This window comes from Caenorhabditis remanei, chromosome X, assembly GCF_010183535.1.
Source record: "Caenorhabditis remanei strain PX506 chromosome X, whole genome shotgun sequence".
In the NCBI taxonomy this organism is placed as follows: Eukaryota; Metazoa; Nematoda; class Chromadorea; order Rhabditida; family Rhabditidae; genus Caenorhabditis; species Caenorhabditis remanei.
The window spans coordinates 15,030,516-15,046,323 of NC_071333.1; the positions used below are offsets into that span (position 1 = coordinate 15,030,516).

The following is a 15,808-nucleotide window of genomic DNA, read 5'->3' on the forward strand; positions in this document are numbered from 1 at the left end:
TTTGGCATGGCATAATCTGATGGTTTAGGATCTTCTCACTAACTCCATTTCATCCCTTTCCAACCTTCGCGCTAAGTGATCTGTTTTTCGTTATCTTGTTGTTCTTTTCACGAAAATCAAAGGGTTACTTTTATTTCTGGGTAACCTATTATCTATCAGCTTTCACAAATAACTCTAATTGTTGAAAAAAAAAATCACTTCCGTTTTTTATTATGCTCAAGGTTATTTTCACGGAATGAGAGATTTGACCTGAAAACAGGAGATAATAAATTCAGTCGTTTTTTTTACTTCCATTTCCTTCATTTGTTTTTCAAAAAAACAAACTTCCAAGTAATTGATTACTAGAACTGTGAATAATTTATTATAATTCGCGTAGGAATATTTTGAAACCTAATTTCCTAGATTTATATATAAAAATATATTGTTTTCGAACAACCGTGGGAAAACTGAATGTGAATTTATTTTTATTTTTTATTGAATTCATTCCATAGCGATCGAATATCGGTTCAATCATAGTTGTCAGTACCAACGACGTCATTTGCTATTTCAAATGTCTCAATCAGATTTTTCAAACAAAATAGTGATCAAAATATTTGTTTCCAGTTTTTGACGTGTGATTCACACTGTTTTGGATACTCCACTCCAAATCGAACATTAGCAGTTACATTCACCTGTAGCGTCTTATTTGGGTGTTTTCTGTTTTGTGTAGATTATATTCCATGACTCAAGTGTACAAAAAGACGTTAAGACCAAAAAATTAAAGCACAATCACTCGTCTGAAATATTGCATGGGTTGTGACAATTGTCATTTTTATGAGTAATTAGGCAAAAACACGGTTCGGAAATTGAAAATTGCTGAAAAATGGGGAAAATAAGCAAGAAAAAAGGCTAGAAACCGAAAAACAAGAGGAAGCAAACGAACCATTTTGTGAATTTTAGATGCTTTTCTGTCTATGGCGTCACGTTCATCAATTCATCCTCCTATTCTGATCCGATCTTCATAAAAAGTTGGATGCTTGCATCCAGTGTAATCTAATTGAGTCAGCATCCAACAATTAGGTACCACTTCCGAGCCTGACACCGCCGAAGAAAATGAAGAAAAAGAAGAAAGAATTTCTGAAAAGGGTTAGGGATCAAACCTCCTTTTATTTTTATTTTCATTCTCTTTTCGAAAAGACATGTGGTCGGAAATCGTGCTCCTACGATTTTCAAAACACAAGATTCAGATGTCTGGGGCTGAAACTGCACTTTGGAATTGAATTTGCAGAAATACTTTTCTCAGAATCATGTCAGCTACAGTAGGCGTATTTAATATAGATAATCTTGTTTTCACACCACTGCTTTCTCCGGAACAGAGTGTAACGTAAACACATTGAATTCAATTTTACACCAGTTTCTCAGATTTTCAGATTTTCATGAAAGTCAGGTTTTCCGCCCGTTGAACTTAGTATGACAAGTTTCAATGTTCGATTCTCTCGGATATTCCAGTCTTACATATTATATCTGTCAGATCTCCAGATAATGAAAAGTCTAGACTTATTTTAATCATCATCTCAGTTCAACATCGAATTATCACTTCCATTTTTAGTTTCTGACCGCTGCAAAGTTCACAAAAATCTGACTATATAAGTAAGTGATGGTTGGAGTTAGGAACTTCAGACAGAATAGAAATGATTTCACTTTTTCCGTTGTAAAGTCTTCTAGTAAATTCTTTTTCTAAACCCATTTATTTGGCTCTCACAAGAATAATGAGAAAAACTGTCAGCATACGTTTTCTTCATTTCAAATCCGAGAAGTCCTTTAATAGCTTTCACTTTGAATCTCAATTCTAGCTCGAAAAGCTCATTTCTGAGCTCATAAAAACCAGAAAGGTCATTACATGGACTACGGTACCATAAAAGTTCTCGCTGCTGTAATTTCCTTTTTTATCGTGTGTTGATGTGTTTTGCACTTTTTCAAAGAGAACTCCATTCTTTGTTCTTTTCAACTCCATTCAGAATCTTCTCAGTAAATGAGTTACCTCCATTGCAAAACTCTTTCCTAGTTTCTTTGTTCTTCTTGAAAGCTAAAACTAGTAGGCGGATTTTTTGTATTAGCACTTCCGGCAAAACTTACAACTTTAAAAGAAAGATTTTTCTTCATTAGTGACATCATTTTAAAACTTTCAATTATTCCAGAATGCAAAATAGTACGGATTGCCTGAATCTCAACTCGGAGTTATGGTTGTATCGAGAAGACTTGTCAACAAGGGTAAGAACACATTCGAATCATTTTTCAACTCGATTTGAAAAGTGATATGATAATTATTCTCAGAATTGAGTTGTTTTCAGTGGTATATAATGTTGATATTCGCCTTTCTCTACCTTATCATTATTGCTGCTGGGATAATTGGTAACACCTGTGTGATTCTGGCAATCACTAGAAACAAGTGAGTGAATCTTATAGTTGATCTGTGTTGTCAACTCAAAACGTTAAGGTCTCTCCAAACGGTTCCGAATCTTTTCATTCTTTCCTTATCGTGCTCTGATATTGTTGTGTGTTGTACGTCAGCCACAATCACTCCAATAACTGCGTTCAAAAAAGAATGGATCTTCGGAGAGGCACTCTGTCGTATTGCTCCTTTCATTGCGGTATACCCTTAACCCAGCTAAATTATTTCTTATGTTTTGTTTATTCAGGGAATCAGTCTTTGTTACTCAACATTCACATTGACGGCTATTTCTATTGATAGATATATCCTAATTCGATTTCCAATGAGAAAACCAATCACTCATTATCAGGCGGTGGGAGTCATTGCTGTAAGATACATGAAATGTGACTAGTTTTGCATATTATTTCCTTTTTAGCTAATTTGCGGTTTCGCTGCAACTATCACATCACCGATTATGTTCAAACAGAGACTCGGAGAGTTTGAGAACTTTTGCGGTCTTTATTGCACGGAGAACTGGGGAGCCAATGAGAGTCAGCGAAAAATCTATGGAGCTGCTTTGATGTTTCTTCAACTTGTCATTCCACTCACAATCATCATCATCTCCTACACAGCAATTTCTCTGAAAATCGGACAAAGCATGATTCTGAAAGGAGCGAAGAAGCAGAAAACCGACAATTGGGAAATGGAATTAAGCGATCAACAAAGGATCGCGGTGAAAAGAAGACAAAGAACCAATCGCATGCTTATTGGTATGGTTGTCGCATTTGCGTGCAGGTAATAGAAGAACAAAAAGTCAGACAAGACAGAATAATGAGATTTCAGTTGGATTTGGTCGGTGACGTTCAATATCCTTAGAGACTATGAGTACTTGCCAGAACTTATTAAGACTCAAGAGTACATTTTTGGTATCGCCACTCATTGCATCGCAATGACATCAACGGTAAAAAGATATCAACAAGGAGTCGGACATTTAATATAACATTTCCAGGTCTGGAACCCGCTTCTCTATGCTGTCCTTAACCTTCAACTCCGTGCTGCATTCATCGACTTGATGCCCCACTGGCTCCGTCGTCGTCTCAATCTTGAAGGGGACAATAGCTCGCCATTGCTTACTCATCCAACGATGACGATTACTAATAAGTACGGATCTACGGCAACACAGGTAAACGCCCGTTCGACAACACTATGCACGTGATCACGCCATGAGATCTTTTTCTCTTCACCACTGAAATATCTACGGCTATTCATTCCTTTTAGATAAGAGACTATGGAGTATTTGCACTTGTGGTGATTTTTCGACCTCTTTCTCTTTATCTATCTCCTACACACTTTCTGTATTTCAAAATTTCAATTTCTAGAAACTTGACTTTCTAAATTGAAACACACACACAGTGACAATTTTCGCATGATTCATACTCTGAAAACGAATTGGAAAGAATTTGTGTAGTAGAGCACAGATTGAAAGTATTTCTGTGAGCTCGTTGTATTTAAAAAAGCTTCGAGTTGAGTTTAGAAGCTTCTAGGCGTGTTACTTTCAATTTATTGAACAGAATTGTCGACACTCTGATTGGCTGAAGTTGGATGAACACGCATGTGGAAGATTTCACACAAATGGAAATTGATGATGGGTGTGCATGATGTTTGTTGATCGGGTTTTTACCTGAAAAATATTCAAATTTATTCGATAGTTGATTGTGGTAGTAGTTGTTCATTAGAAAACGTGGTTTGCACTCGTTTTTTGAAAGCTTCTTAGCGCTTTTTAAAGATTTTTTTTCATATGAAATCGTTCATGAACTGAAAATGTTTTGCATTAAAATTTGGAGAAACAGTCTTGTGAGAAGTCTGTAAATTATAGAAGCTTTTCGAACAACTTGTGTAAATCATATTTCTATGAACCCCTATTTCATATTTGAACCTGAAGATTTTGATTCCCGATTGAATATCCCTTTAATGCGTAATTGTAGCACGGAAATGAAAATTGTATTCTTCTCTCATTCCATTTTAGATGGTATCTATCTCTTCCCTAAACTACCGCCTAGTTGTTTAAATGTTAGTTGATTTTACGTGTATTCGATTTGAAAACGTGGATTCTTGAAAGGAATGATTTTTGAAATTGTATCCGTAAACTGAAATCAAATTATTGAGGTGGAATCCACAAGTTTATTGGGATAGTGAAGCGCAGCTACAAAAGGTGAATTATCTGGAATTAAAATTTTCTATGGTATTACTGTAGGTATAAAAATTGAAGAAAAGGGTAAGAATATTGTACTGGAATGGAAGAGTATTGAAATTGAATCACTTGTTTTTTATTGTTATCAAAAAAGTTTCAACTTCTCAATTTGTGAATTTATTGTGACTTCTATCTTCTCTTTTTCACACACATTTGTTTCACTTTTCTACACACCCACACACATTTCTCTACTCTTTCTTTCAGTTTCAGTGTTCTTCTACCCTTTATTCTAGAAGACGTGGAGTTCATACCAATTTTTCAGGCAATCAAAGCAACATACATTAATACCGCAAACGGACAACCATACGTGTCAACAAGTTTAGTAGTGGGTAAAGTTCAACAAGAACCTTCAAGTTTTAAATTGTAAGTTTACAAAATACAAAATAATTAGTTTACGTTAATATAATCCGATTTCAGTAACGGATCGGGTCGCAAAAAGTCAATGATGCGAATTCTAGTGCAAAAAAGAAACAAGGAAGAGGAAGAACAACTAATCACAAAAGAATCACCATCGCCGCCAGAAATCCAGATGGATACACTTTGTGCGGCACCCATAATCCCTCGACGAAAAAGTGCTCAGCCAAGGTCCACAAATGAAAAAGTTGTGCTGCCGAGGAAGGCTTCTTTTTAAATACCCTCTTCCCACTTCTCTCCTTTTTTTCTGTTCTTCTAGTTTTGTTAATTTTATCACTCTATGAGAGTTCAGGAATGTTTTTTGGAACAAAAAATAAATAAAACTAGCAATTTTTCGGAAACCGTCTATACCAACATAACATTTCTGAATATTCTATTTCAAGCATATCAACTCAAGTCCCCTATTTCTTATCAGTAGAAATGTTCCTAGTGATTGTATACATCATCATTCAGTCATCGGCTGGTAGACAAAAGGTAATACAAAGTAATTGTATACACCTTGAAAACAGTTCTCCCCCTTTCTCAAATCTAAACGACTTTTATTTATTTCTTCTCTCTTTTTTCATGTGTTTTCATGATTTCTCCTCTTTTTCTCTGATTTTCGACTCATTTTCTCTTTTTTCCTAACAGATGTTAACATCTCAACTGGTTTTATGTATTTATTATCGATGACCGCTTAAAAATTCCACTTTTCTCTTTTCTCTTGACCTTTCACATCTTCCAATGGGAACGTTTGTCGTTTCAGGCAATTGCTTTTTCGTGTTCCAATATTTGTCTGCTAATGTATTTACAAATAAAGTGTGTACTTTTAAAATCGATGAAATAGTTATGGAAAACCCTTCCAGAAAACTTTTCAAGTGGAGAGATTTTCGAAAAAAAAACAAACTCAACTTCTGAGTTTTTAAGCAACTTTTGGAATTATTGAGTAGCCATCATGAGACTGTTGCTTTTTGGTTGAGATCTGATGTTTACTCAGAAATAATATTATTTTGATCACAATGAATCTTGCACGTTGGTTTATCTTGAAATCAAGTAACGGTATTCAGAATTTAATTGTATTATGCCTGTACATTTGCATCCTATTGAAATATCCAAAAACTTTTCTTTCCTAGATAAGTCAAACCACCCTTCTTGAGTTTGTCCCATTATTTCACATCTAGTAAATCCCTAAAATAGAAACATTCACCTTGACAAACTGAATAATCGTACATCTCACTCACTTTAATGTGATGTACTACGTTTTTAAAGGTTTTTTTTCTAAATTTTCCTAGCGATCCTGTCCGATAAAATTCTCATCACATCACGTCACTACTACACTATGCATATCTGAAAGCACGAAATCGAATTTGAAATTTTATACGAATTCAATTTTTACCACATTTCAATTCGGGTTCGACAAAAAAGGAATTCAGTTCTTTCTCCGAAATTACAATTTTAATTAACTTTTGGGGTGGTAACACGCAATTCTCCAATTTCGTGTACGTCGTTTGAACGCTCATTTTTGACCTCATTCCTTATTCATATTTCGTGTTAAGAACGTGCATTTGGGTCTTTTTCCGTATTCTACATACAAATTGCAGTCTATGTTTTGGTGAAACAGAGTATGTGAGTTCTACGTTTTATCGCTCCTCAAATGTTTATAAAGATTTTTGTAATTTCATATTTTTTATTTTTCTCTGTACAGTTCTTCAAATGTATATTTTATTAATCTGGATAGTTCTTTATAATATCTCCAAACTTTCACTTATGCAGTGTAAAATCTGTTTTAAATCTCATTCTCTCCAAAATCATAACAGTCAAATGAAAATAATTTTAGGAATCTGATTAAACAATATGAGGGATTCATATTAATCGAAACTGACAAACTGTACCAAATCATGTCATTATTTTGCTTTGCATGATTTAACTAAGTAATTTGTTATTTTCCTAGTTCAGGCTTTTATTGGTTGTGCATTCAACTGGTTTTAACTCTGTCATGATGAACATGATTTGGAATCAGGATGATTTGGCAGTTAACTAGTATGATAGCTTTGGAACAAGGGCTTATTGTAATTCGGACAACGCTCGTGTAGATCCTGCACAATAATCAAGGTGATATGTTACAATCGGTTTCAGACGAGCACCGGTCAAAAATTTCTTGAGTAAGGTTATGCTATTTCTTTCATATAGCTAATAGTTTTGTCCAAAAAAGATTTAAAATTGATTCCATTTTTTGAGGGGAAACCATTACAGATTATCACACTGTATTTTAATGTGATTACTGTACTGACTGTACACTGCAACCGTAGAACACTGTAAAACTTCACAGTGGCCTGGAAATATAATTAATAATATAGGGGGTAGTATTTTTTATAATTCCTTGTGATTCAATATTCAAAATCTTGTGAAAACAGTTCCCCTTGTTCTCTTCTTCTCCAGTTATTGCGAACTTCCCCGAAAACACCAAACCACTAAACACAAACAAGAATAGCTTCCGTAGACAAAAACAATTTGCAAAACTGAATTTTAAATGAAAATTTACTAAGGAACTGATGTTTTAGAAAAAGTTCATAAATATGAAATGGGGGCGGGTGACCGGGTCCCCATATGTTTTTAGTGACGTAGCAACCCACCGCACTTCCCCTTTGAGAGCCTTTTTCAAGCTCGACCGAATCTCGGGACCAACGCGACAACAAAAAGTGTGTACTAGTCTAGTAAGGGGTTTGTTACCGTAGGAAACCTTCGAAAGTCCCGTCAATTGAAAAATCCGGACCCTCACTTGCCTTTTTTGCGTGTTTCGTTGAAGCGGAAAATTGAATATGAGAATGGAAAAAAAAGTTTTGGATATGATCTGTGATTTCTGAATCCCCCACATTCCACATTGTATTGTATTTCATTCATACTCTATTCAACATACCATCCAGCTTTTTCCCAATGAATGCTCATTTTTACATTTATATTTTTGATTGGAAATTGTGAATAGAGTGGGCGGTGGTGATCAGAGAAAATGAATAATATTGAAAAGTATTGAAAAGTTGGCAACACAAAAATTCAATCACTTCTATTCTCGCCTATTATTCGTATTCCCTCCACTTTTTCTCTCTTTTTCACCTTACAAATTGACTTTTGTATTTTTTTGGTTGGAATGGTTTGGTTGGTTAAAGCATATTCTGTAATAAGAATGAATCATCATTTACAGAAAGAGATAGAAAAAAGAGGGAACAAAAAGTCAGTCGGGATGAACATTTCCTTTTCACTCCTTTCGTTTCCGTTTTCCTTCAAAGTTGACATTGACGACTTCTCAGGAGAGAGAAAAGTGTCAACAAAATTGGAGAGCCGTATTTTGATCCCTCGTCAAGTGCATGTAAAGGAGAGAAGAAAAGGACCAGCCGTTGCGAGTTTTTTTTGAGTTTACGTACGCAAGACAACGGCTCCCGCTGCAGAAGAAGATGCTGTTTTACTTCACAATTTTTGAAGAGCACCACAGGAAAAGAGAAAACTTGTTTAAATAAGCAGTTGAAGCTTTTCTAAGTAAAGAACAGGTTGAATTTCGTCAGGTTCCTATTTTTCAGTCTACCCGGATAGTTCTCGACACATGACGTTTTGAGTTTTTGTTACTCATTCTCTATGTGGCCTTTTTGTTTACAATATGACAATTTATAAACAAAAATTGGAATGGATTGATATCAAGTTTCATTTAGTTCCAAAAGTTCCAAAAGTTCCAAACAATTGGAAAAAAAGTTCGCCTGATAATATTTTTTCAAACTTTAAAATTTTCAAACTATACCAAAAGTTAAATAAATCTTTTAAAAGTTATCTGGACTCTATCTTGAACGGAACTGCAAAATATCTATCTTCTGACATACCCATAGTTGAAATGTAGTGAATTTTGTATAGTAGGTAAAATACGTAGATATATATCTATTTTTTGTAGTGTGCTACCACAAATTTTGTACAGTACTACGGTATCACTTTTTTTCAAAGCTTGAAAAAAACTCCCCCTCCCACTTAAAAAGAGCCACGTTGTCGGTGACCATCTCCTTTTTCTCCAATAGAATATTCATCATAAGTCGGACCAGTTTGCATGAAAAAAAAAAGTAACCGAGCAAAAATTCTGAAGCTGCTCATTTCTTCCCTCGAGCTCGTTGCTTATGTGTACCTATGGCCATTCATGATTTATTAAGCAAGTCTTCTTTTCTATTATTTATTAGCCACATCAGCATTTATTTATCCGACAAAACATAAGACGCAAATAGTAGGAGGGAGTCTCATGTTTATTTCATTTTCAACTTCCTTCCCGTCCTCCCTCCTTCAATGATCTCTTCTTTCCTATTGAGCACCACCTTCTCTCAGAGATTCTCAAAATGGAGCCATCCGATTTGAGCCGGAATCTCATCATTCGTAATTATGGTCTGATGTGGTGCATTTGATTCTAATGTTTCCGGATTTCAAAAAGACATGTAGATATTGCATCCGATTCGAATATCCGGCCTTGTTAGTTTCTGATCTTGTAACCTTCCGCTCCCACTCATTCACAACTGCGGACCCCCAGCTGTGTCCAATTTTTTTTTGAAATTTTTTTTTGTTGTTTTATTTATTATGCAGAAAAAAATTGAAGGTTTGAAAACAAATTACAGTAGCTCTTCTGGCCTTCGAATGTGATGCCAGAAAAATTCCTCCGTCACATCTGATGAGCTCAAGCGCTCAGCTCCTACTTATGCTTGATTTATCGAAGGATGAGAAAACTGAAAGCCTATTTTCCCTCATTTTGGAAACCACCCATTGGCTTATGTAGAATCCTACCGTATAATCCTAAAAGCTTACATTTCTAGAATATATAATCAGTTTTTTAGTTAGGTGATATTTGGAATGAGTCGATCTTCAAATTAAAACTTTGAAAATCTTTCTCTATTTTCAATTTTATTTTTGACTTTTATTTTTTCATGATGATGTCCTTCTTTTTTGTCTTTTTTTTACTACAAATCCAGCAAATGTTTATAAACAAATAAGATTTTCCGTGTTCTTACTATGATCATTGGTTGCTCTGCCATAAATTGTTTATGAGTGCAAAAGTTGGAAGTAATGGTCCCACTCCAAAAACATAAAAATTATTTTTTCAACTAACTTTATTTGTAATAGAAATTATGTTTTTATAATGCTAACTTAGATTTATTGCTCATAAAATAAAATCAATTTTTCGATAAAGGATACTGTAGTGTTTAATGGCGTGTAAGCCACTATCTATGCTTCCAATCTTCCATTTTGCTCATTTTTCAATTTACAAAGCTTCAAGCTCTTTTTTCGAGAGAATGAATAATGTCTTCTGTTTAGGATTCGTGGAATACCCACCCCCAAACAATTATTCAAACTCTTCACTCCGTTTGCCCATTTTTTTCACCATGCTCATTTCTCAAATTTAGAAGAGAAGAGAAAGAAAAATTACCATTTTCTCCTAATACTGAATTCAAAACGTCAGTTCTAAGTTGACAGGATACACTTTTACTTTATTTTTTGAAAAAGTGATATTCAGCAAAAAAGGTACTGTAGAAGCATCAGAATTGAATATTTTGTCATTTTTCTGTTGTGTTCTTTCAAAATCACATTTTTTTATTCGAACCATTATTCCCTCTCCCTTTTGCAAGCAAAAACTTTACGGGATCGTAAAAATAAAAAATGGGTGTGTTTTTGTGATTCTCTGCTCCCGTCATCTAATCTGTCCATTTTTTCTGCCTGTTCTTGGCCACCGGTGTAGTTGTTGGTCCTGTTGGGCATTCTCTGAATAGACTTCTAATTATGAAGACGGAATGTTCCCTTGAGATGACGGGGGAAAATAGTCGTGTTCATGATGGCTGCGCAGGTATACAAGTATCTGCGTTTCTAATGATGAGATGAGCTTTTCAATAGTGTCTGTTCAGTTTTGAGAGGAGGTGAGCATTACCAGACGACGTATAATATTTACGGTTCGTTAGGAGATATGAAGTCATGCGTTTGGAAGAAATTGTAATCTGAAGTAGAATGACCATTCATGACGATAACTCAAGAGTCATTCAAGCTCAGAAATTAAAAATGAAGTGAATGATATGCTCCCCGATCTTTAGAAATAATTTGAGCTCATAAGATTAGAACTCTCACCGTTTTTATTTTTTTCCCGGATTCCATATATAAAAAAAAAGTAAATAAGCTAAACAGATTAGGCCCCTCTTCAAAGAAGTTTGGTGACCTATCAAGTGAGATCCCACGACTAACTTTAGAATTCTGAATAATTCAAATAATCACGTATGCATAACTTCCATCGGACCTTTACAATTTCTTTTCAATTCAATTCAAAAATATCTATTCATATAGCTATGTTTCACACCCGCTGACTCATTGTCCATCAATTGTTATTGAATTGATTCAAATGATTCTATTGAACAATTGAAAACTCAAACCCCCTTTAAAAATAGAAATGAGGCAATTCAAACTTGTTTCAAAAAAGAAGAAAGTAAAGTACAGAGTAGCGAGCACATTCTGCTCAGTGGGGTCCGTTGTGCTCCATGCATTTAATGAGCTCGAAAACGTTTCAAAAGAGACGTTCTTGAAACGGCATTTTGCCCCATTAAGCCGCTCTTCGTTTTTTTTTTGGTCACCTCTCTTCTAATTGGTCTATCGCGTGTTTCGTTACTATTATAATAGACTTGGCTCTACCCTTGCGAGACCATTATCTTTTTCGCCAAACCCCTTATTTGACGTGCTTATTCTCAAACGACTCCACGTACTCAGAGAATGCTATCGTTTTTTATCCACTATCTTTTTTCAATCCTCTTAGCCCCGCCGACTTATCTAAGACGTAGTGCATAACGTAATGTCTCATTAATTGCTCGCCAATTAGTACGATATGCTTGACCAGCTGCATGCAGAGACATCTTTTTCCTAGTAACTTTGCTCACAACAAGATATTTTGTTTTCCGCTGTCTGAATAAATTTCACAACTTCGTACAGTTCAATTAGCGGAACGGGAACACGCAATGTGCCCCAAAAATAAAAATGATTTCTGAGATGTCTACAAATACTGTCGGCCGGTCAGTCTGAGAAAACAACCCGTGTTCTTACTATGAGATTTGCGTACCATTATGTTATTTTCTATTCCCAGAGAATCATCTCAGGGGATACGATATAACTAGTCAGTCTAGAAAAAATTTCTCTGAATGTGATTACGTGACACTTGTAAGTTCGATAATACCTAATATAGCTAAGATACTTTAAAAAATAGTGAATGGCTCATAATCTTCACCAAACCGAATGGCCTCATAAAATTGTCTGGGATATAAATTAAAAAACACTTTTCGTACTTTGCATTCCAATGGTCACCCAACTTTTCTGAGAACAAAGTTTGGAATTTTATATCCGTCGAACTTTTGGCCTCCTCTCTTTTTCTTGGAGCCTTCTACCGAGATGGCAGGTGCCATGATTAATCGCCCAGCTAAGACTGAATCCATTCTCTTGATTGCCATTCCATTTCATCCGCCACTGACGGGTCGAGTTTTTGACCTCAGGATTTCTTTTCCCCGCCGCCTGACTTCTTTTTGCTCTTTTCTCTTTTTTTATTTTTTTATCCCACTTTTCTTGCAGCACCGGAAAAAAATAGAAAGGAGCGGAAGGAAGGAAGGAAAAGGAATATTGCGCGCGCTGAATCTTTTTTTATTGTTTCCTCCCCCCTACTTACCACTGGTTACTACCGATTTATGGCATGGTCATACATCAATATAACCTTTCTATGCTCACACTTAGAAAAAATAAAAAAATAAAAAAGTCCCTCACAGAAATGAAAACTTTTTGCATTTTTATGTTCGCAACAAACAGTTTATGGATGCGCCTCTCCGATCTATAAAATGTTTTGTTCTATTTTTCCAAAAAGTAAAAAAATCGTTCCCTTCACATATAAAGATCATACATTCAACTGTTTCCCTTCATTTCCTTCCCCGGTTTTTCTCGGCTCCCAGCGGTTTTCTTTTTGCCTTTTTCATTCTCCCATGCTCTTTTCGTTTGAGGCGGTTCGGTAGAAGCGCGTTCACAATCGGAACCCTCAGTTTTGTTTTTCCCTTCTTCTCACCTGAGGATGTGTTGTGGACCCTCCATCGCTCCTTGTCAGGCTTCTTCTCCAAGGTAACAATGTGTTCCTGGCGGTCCTCTTGCGAGATCAGCACCAAACGACGCCTTCAAAGTGACTGACTCGGGAAGGGAAAGATGTTCTTCCAATTCTCACAAATCAATCCTCCTTTGTTCTGTTTTGACACTAATGCATACATTTCGTATATGTAGACGTGTTGTTTTTTTATACTCCTCTATGGTAACGATCTGTCTAGGAGGGATCTACGTAATAAGAAACACATCTTCGTTAATTGTTATTTGTATAACTTTTATTCCATGACTCTCGCATTTCCGTCTTAATCTCTACGTCTTAAGGTGTTTCACCCCACAATTTATTTATTCCAGAAGCAGCAGTGAAGAGATCTCTACTCTTCTTTCATCTATAATCCTGAAATCTGTGATACTCCATCCATCCACAATTCAGGCCAGGGGGAAAGGAATGTGGTTCAACGGAGGACCACCCGGACCGCCACATCATGGTCCGCCACCGCCAGGACACCCCTTACATGGTCTCCCTCACCCAGCCTATCCACCCGGTCATCCTTTACATCTACCGCCTGGAGTTCAAATGATGCCGATGGGAGGACCACATACAGTAATGCCAGGGATGCCAATGGGAGCAATGCCACCACTACCACCAATGACACCAATGGGACAAATGCAGCAGAATGGAGGGCCGTCTGGATCACATCAGATGATGGGGCCGTCAACTAGTGGGCCACCGCCTTCGCAGCCACGTGGAAGACCCGCACACCGAGGTAAATTGCACTTTTGGCACAGAGATGAATTTTGTGAATTTCGTGGTACGATGAATCTGGCAAGTTGCTACTATGTAATGTTTTCTGCTTGATCTCAAATGTACCTGTTGTCTAGTCTCTACTCATTAGTCTAGCTGCCTCTGATTTTTGAAACTTTGAAACTTTCTGATTAGCGATGATGCGAAAAATCGAATTTTTGAATATGATGTGCTTGGGATAAAAGTGAAACAAAGTAACATCTATGAGAAAAAAAAAAGCAAAAAAGGGATTGAAATATGTGGATCATTATGTTGCATCAAGTTTTTGAGTAAACAAAATCCTTAGTTCTTAACAATTTCTACTAAACCAAAAACTAAAAAGTCACTTGCCAAAATAATAAAGGAAATTAAGTAAATCTGGGAAATACCCAGAACCGGGCCTCCCTGAAATTAGCTTTATTGTCTTGAAAAGCGCCGCTTGACGGAAAAGACGTAAACAAATTTCCCATAACTAAATTTCCGCCGTATTTCTTCTTAATTTTGCACTTCGCCGTTCCACCTGCCTACCAGATGCAAAATTGCTTCTTCCGGTTTCCCCCTATACTAGAGACCCACTCATATGCTCCGAGCTGTAAAGCTCCCATATTTTCTTCAACCGCTCGTTTCTTATTCCTCCGTCATATTCGTCGGACGATGTGCGTGGGAAACCTGCAATTTTGTTTGGCACGTTCGTGCGCTCCAATCAACCTATAATTTTGTTGGTTTTCTAAAATTGTGCGTGTCTAATCATAGCCTTCCAACAGATGTGTTGTTAATCCCCGAGGATTATCCTTATGGGATTTATGCCGGAGGTTTCTAAGCTGTGTTTTCTAAAAAAAATTCAAGCCAAAACGGATTTAGTGGGATCCAATGTTTCGACGTAGAAAATTAGAATAATCCTGATTTGTTGACATGTACATATGTATAAAAAATTCTACGTAAGAAAAAAATCCAGGCCTCTGGATTTTCAGCATAAAGATGGGGATAAGTGCAAAATTTGAGTTCTTGATACTTTCATTGCTACAGACAAATTGTATAGCTGTCCACTTATGAATTTTTGATGCATCAAAAAATTTGCAGACAACGAGATATTTGTCTAGAGAAAAAGTATCATTTTTCCTTTTGTTTGCCAATTTTTACACATTTTCACCCCACGCAAAAATTCGCAATATCCGTCGCCCGTTCTGTGATCACACTCGCACTGAACGGAATTTCAATGACTACACAAAACGTGCTTGACACTCGTCTTCCTTGCTGTGATATCTTATCATCCAATTTTTCTCATCTTTTCTACTCAATTTTTATCTCAACATGATCGATCACCAAACAGTTGCCACAAGCCAAAGTCCAGTTGGTACTTTGAACGTAGCAGCTTCTAATTGATTCCTTCTATGTTTTCTATGATTCCAATGACTGTGTCCGCCTGTCACTATCAAAGATAACGAATCAGCACTCGACCTTGATCACAGTCACAGGATGGGAGACACATTGAAAATATAAAATGAAATAAAATACGCCCGACCATCTGATGACACTGGAAAGAATTGGGTGGGAGGTTGAAGGATGAAGGACGCCATGTGATTGATTCGAACTTTGTAGTCTTACACACATTCGCATCGTTTTTTTACCATTGAAAAATAGGAAGGGAAATGAGAGAATACAGAAAAGATCGGAAAATGTGGGAGGGCGAATGTGTCTTCTGTTATTCTATTTCTAGTTTTGTTATTCTCCATGTCTTATTTTAAGTTCATTTTTCTGGATTCTCTTTACACAGTCTTTCTGAGTGTTTTACTGATCAAGTGATTGCTTTCACCGCAAAGATCAGGCACACAACATCGTTTGCTCCGTT

The 15,808-nt window shown here is 36.2% G+C and overlaps 2 protein-coding genes across 2 annotated transcripts; both read left to right on the forward strand.

The window, feature by feature from the left end:
- Positions 1 to 2,178: 2,178 nt before the first annotated feature.
- GCK72_024976 (uncharacterized protein) lies at positions 2,179 to 5,292 on the forward strand (the record flags this gene model as incomplete). The annotated part of the gene is made up of 9 exons (XM_003101112.2): positions 2,179 to 2,250; positions 2,331 to 2,428; positions 2,477 to 2,630; positions 2,679 to 2,798; positions 2,847 to 3,205; positions 3,254 to 3,371; positions 3,420 to 3,593; positions 4,924 to 5,024; positions 5,079 to 5,292. The coding sequence occupies 9 exons, from the start codon at positions 2,179 to 2,181 to the stop codon at positions 5,290 to 5,292; spliced, it is 1,410 nt and encodes a 469-aa protein (XP_003101160.1).
- Positions 5,293 to 13,152: 7,860 nt separating this feature from the next.
- Positions 13,153 to 15,059, forward strand: GCK72_024977 (uncharacterized protein; the record flags this gene model as incomplete). Its single annotated transcript, XM_003101108.2, has 3 exons — positions 13,153 to 13,199; positions 13,530 to 13,942; positions 15,040 to 15,059. The coding sequence occupies 3 exons, from the start codon at positions 13,153 to 13,155 to the stop codon at positions 15,057 to 15,059; spliced, it is 480 nt and encodes a 159-aa protein (XP_003101156.2).
- Positions 15,060 to 15,808: the final 749 nt, after the last annotated feature.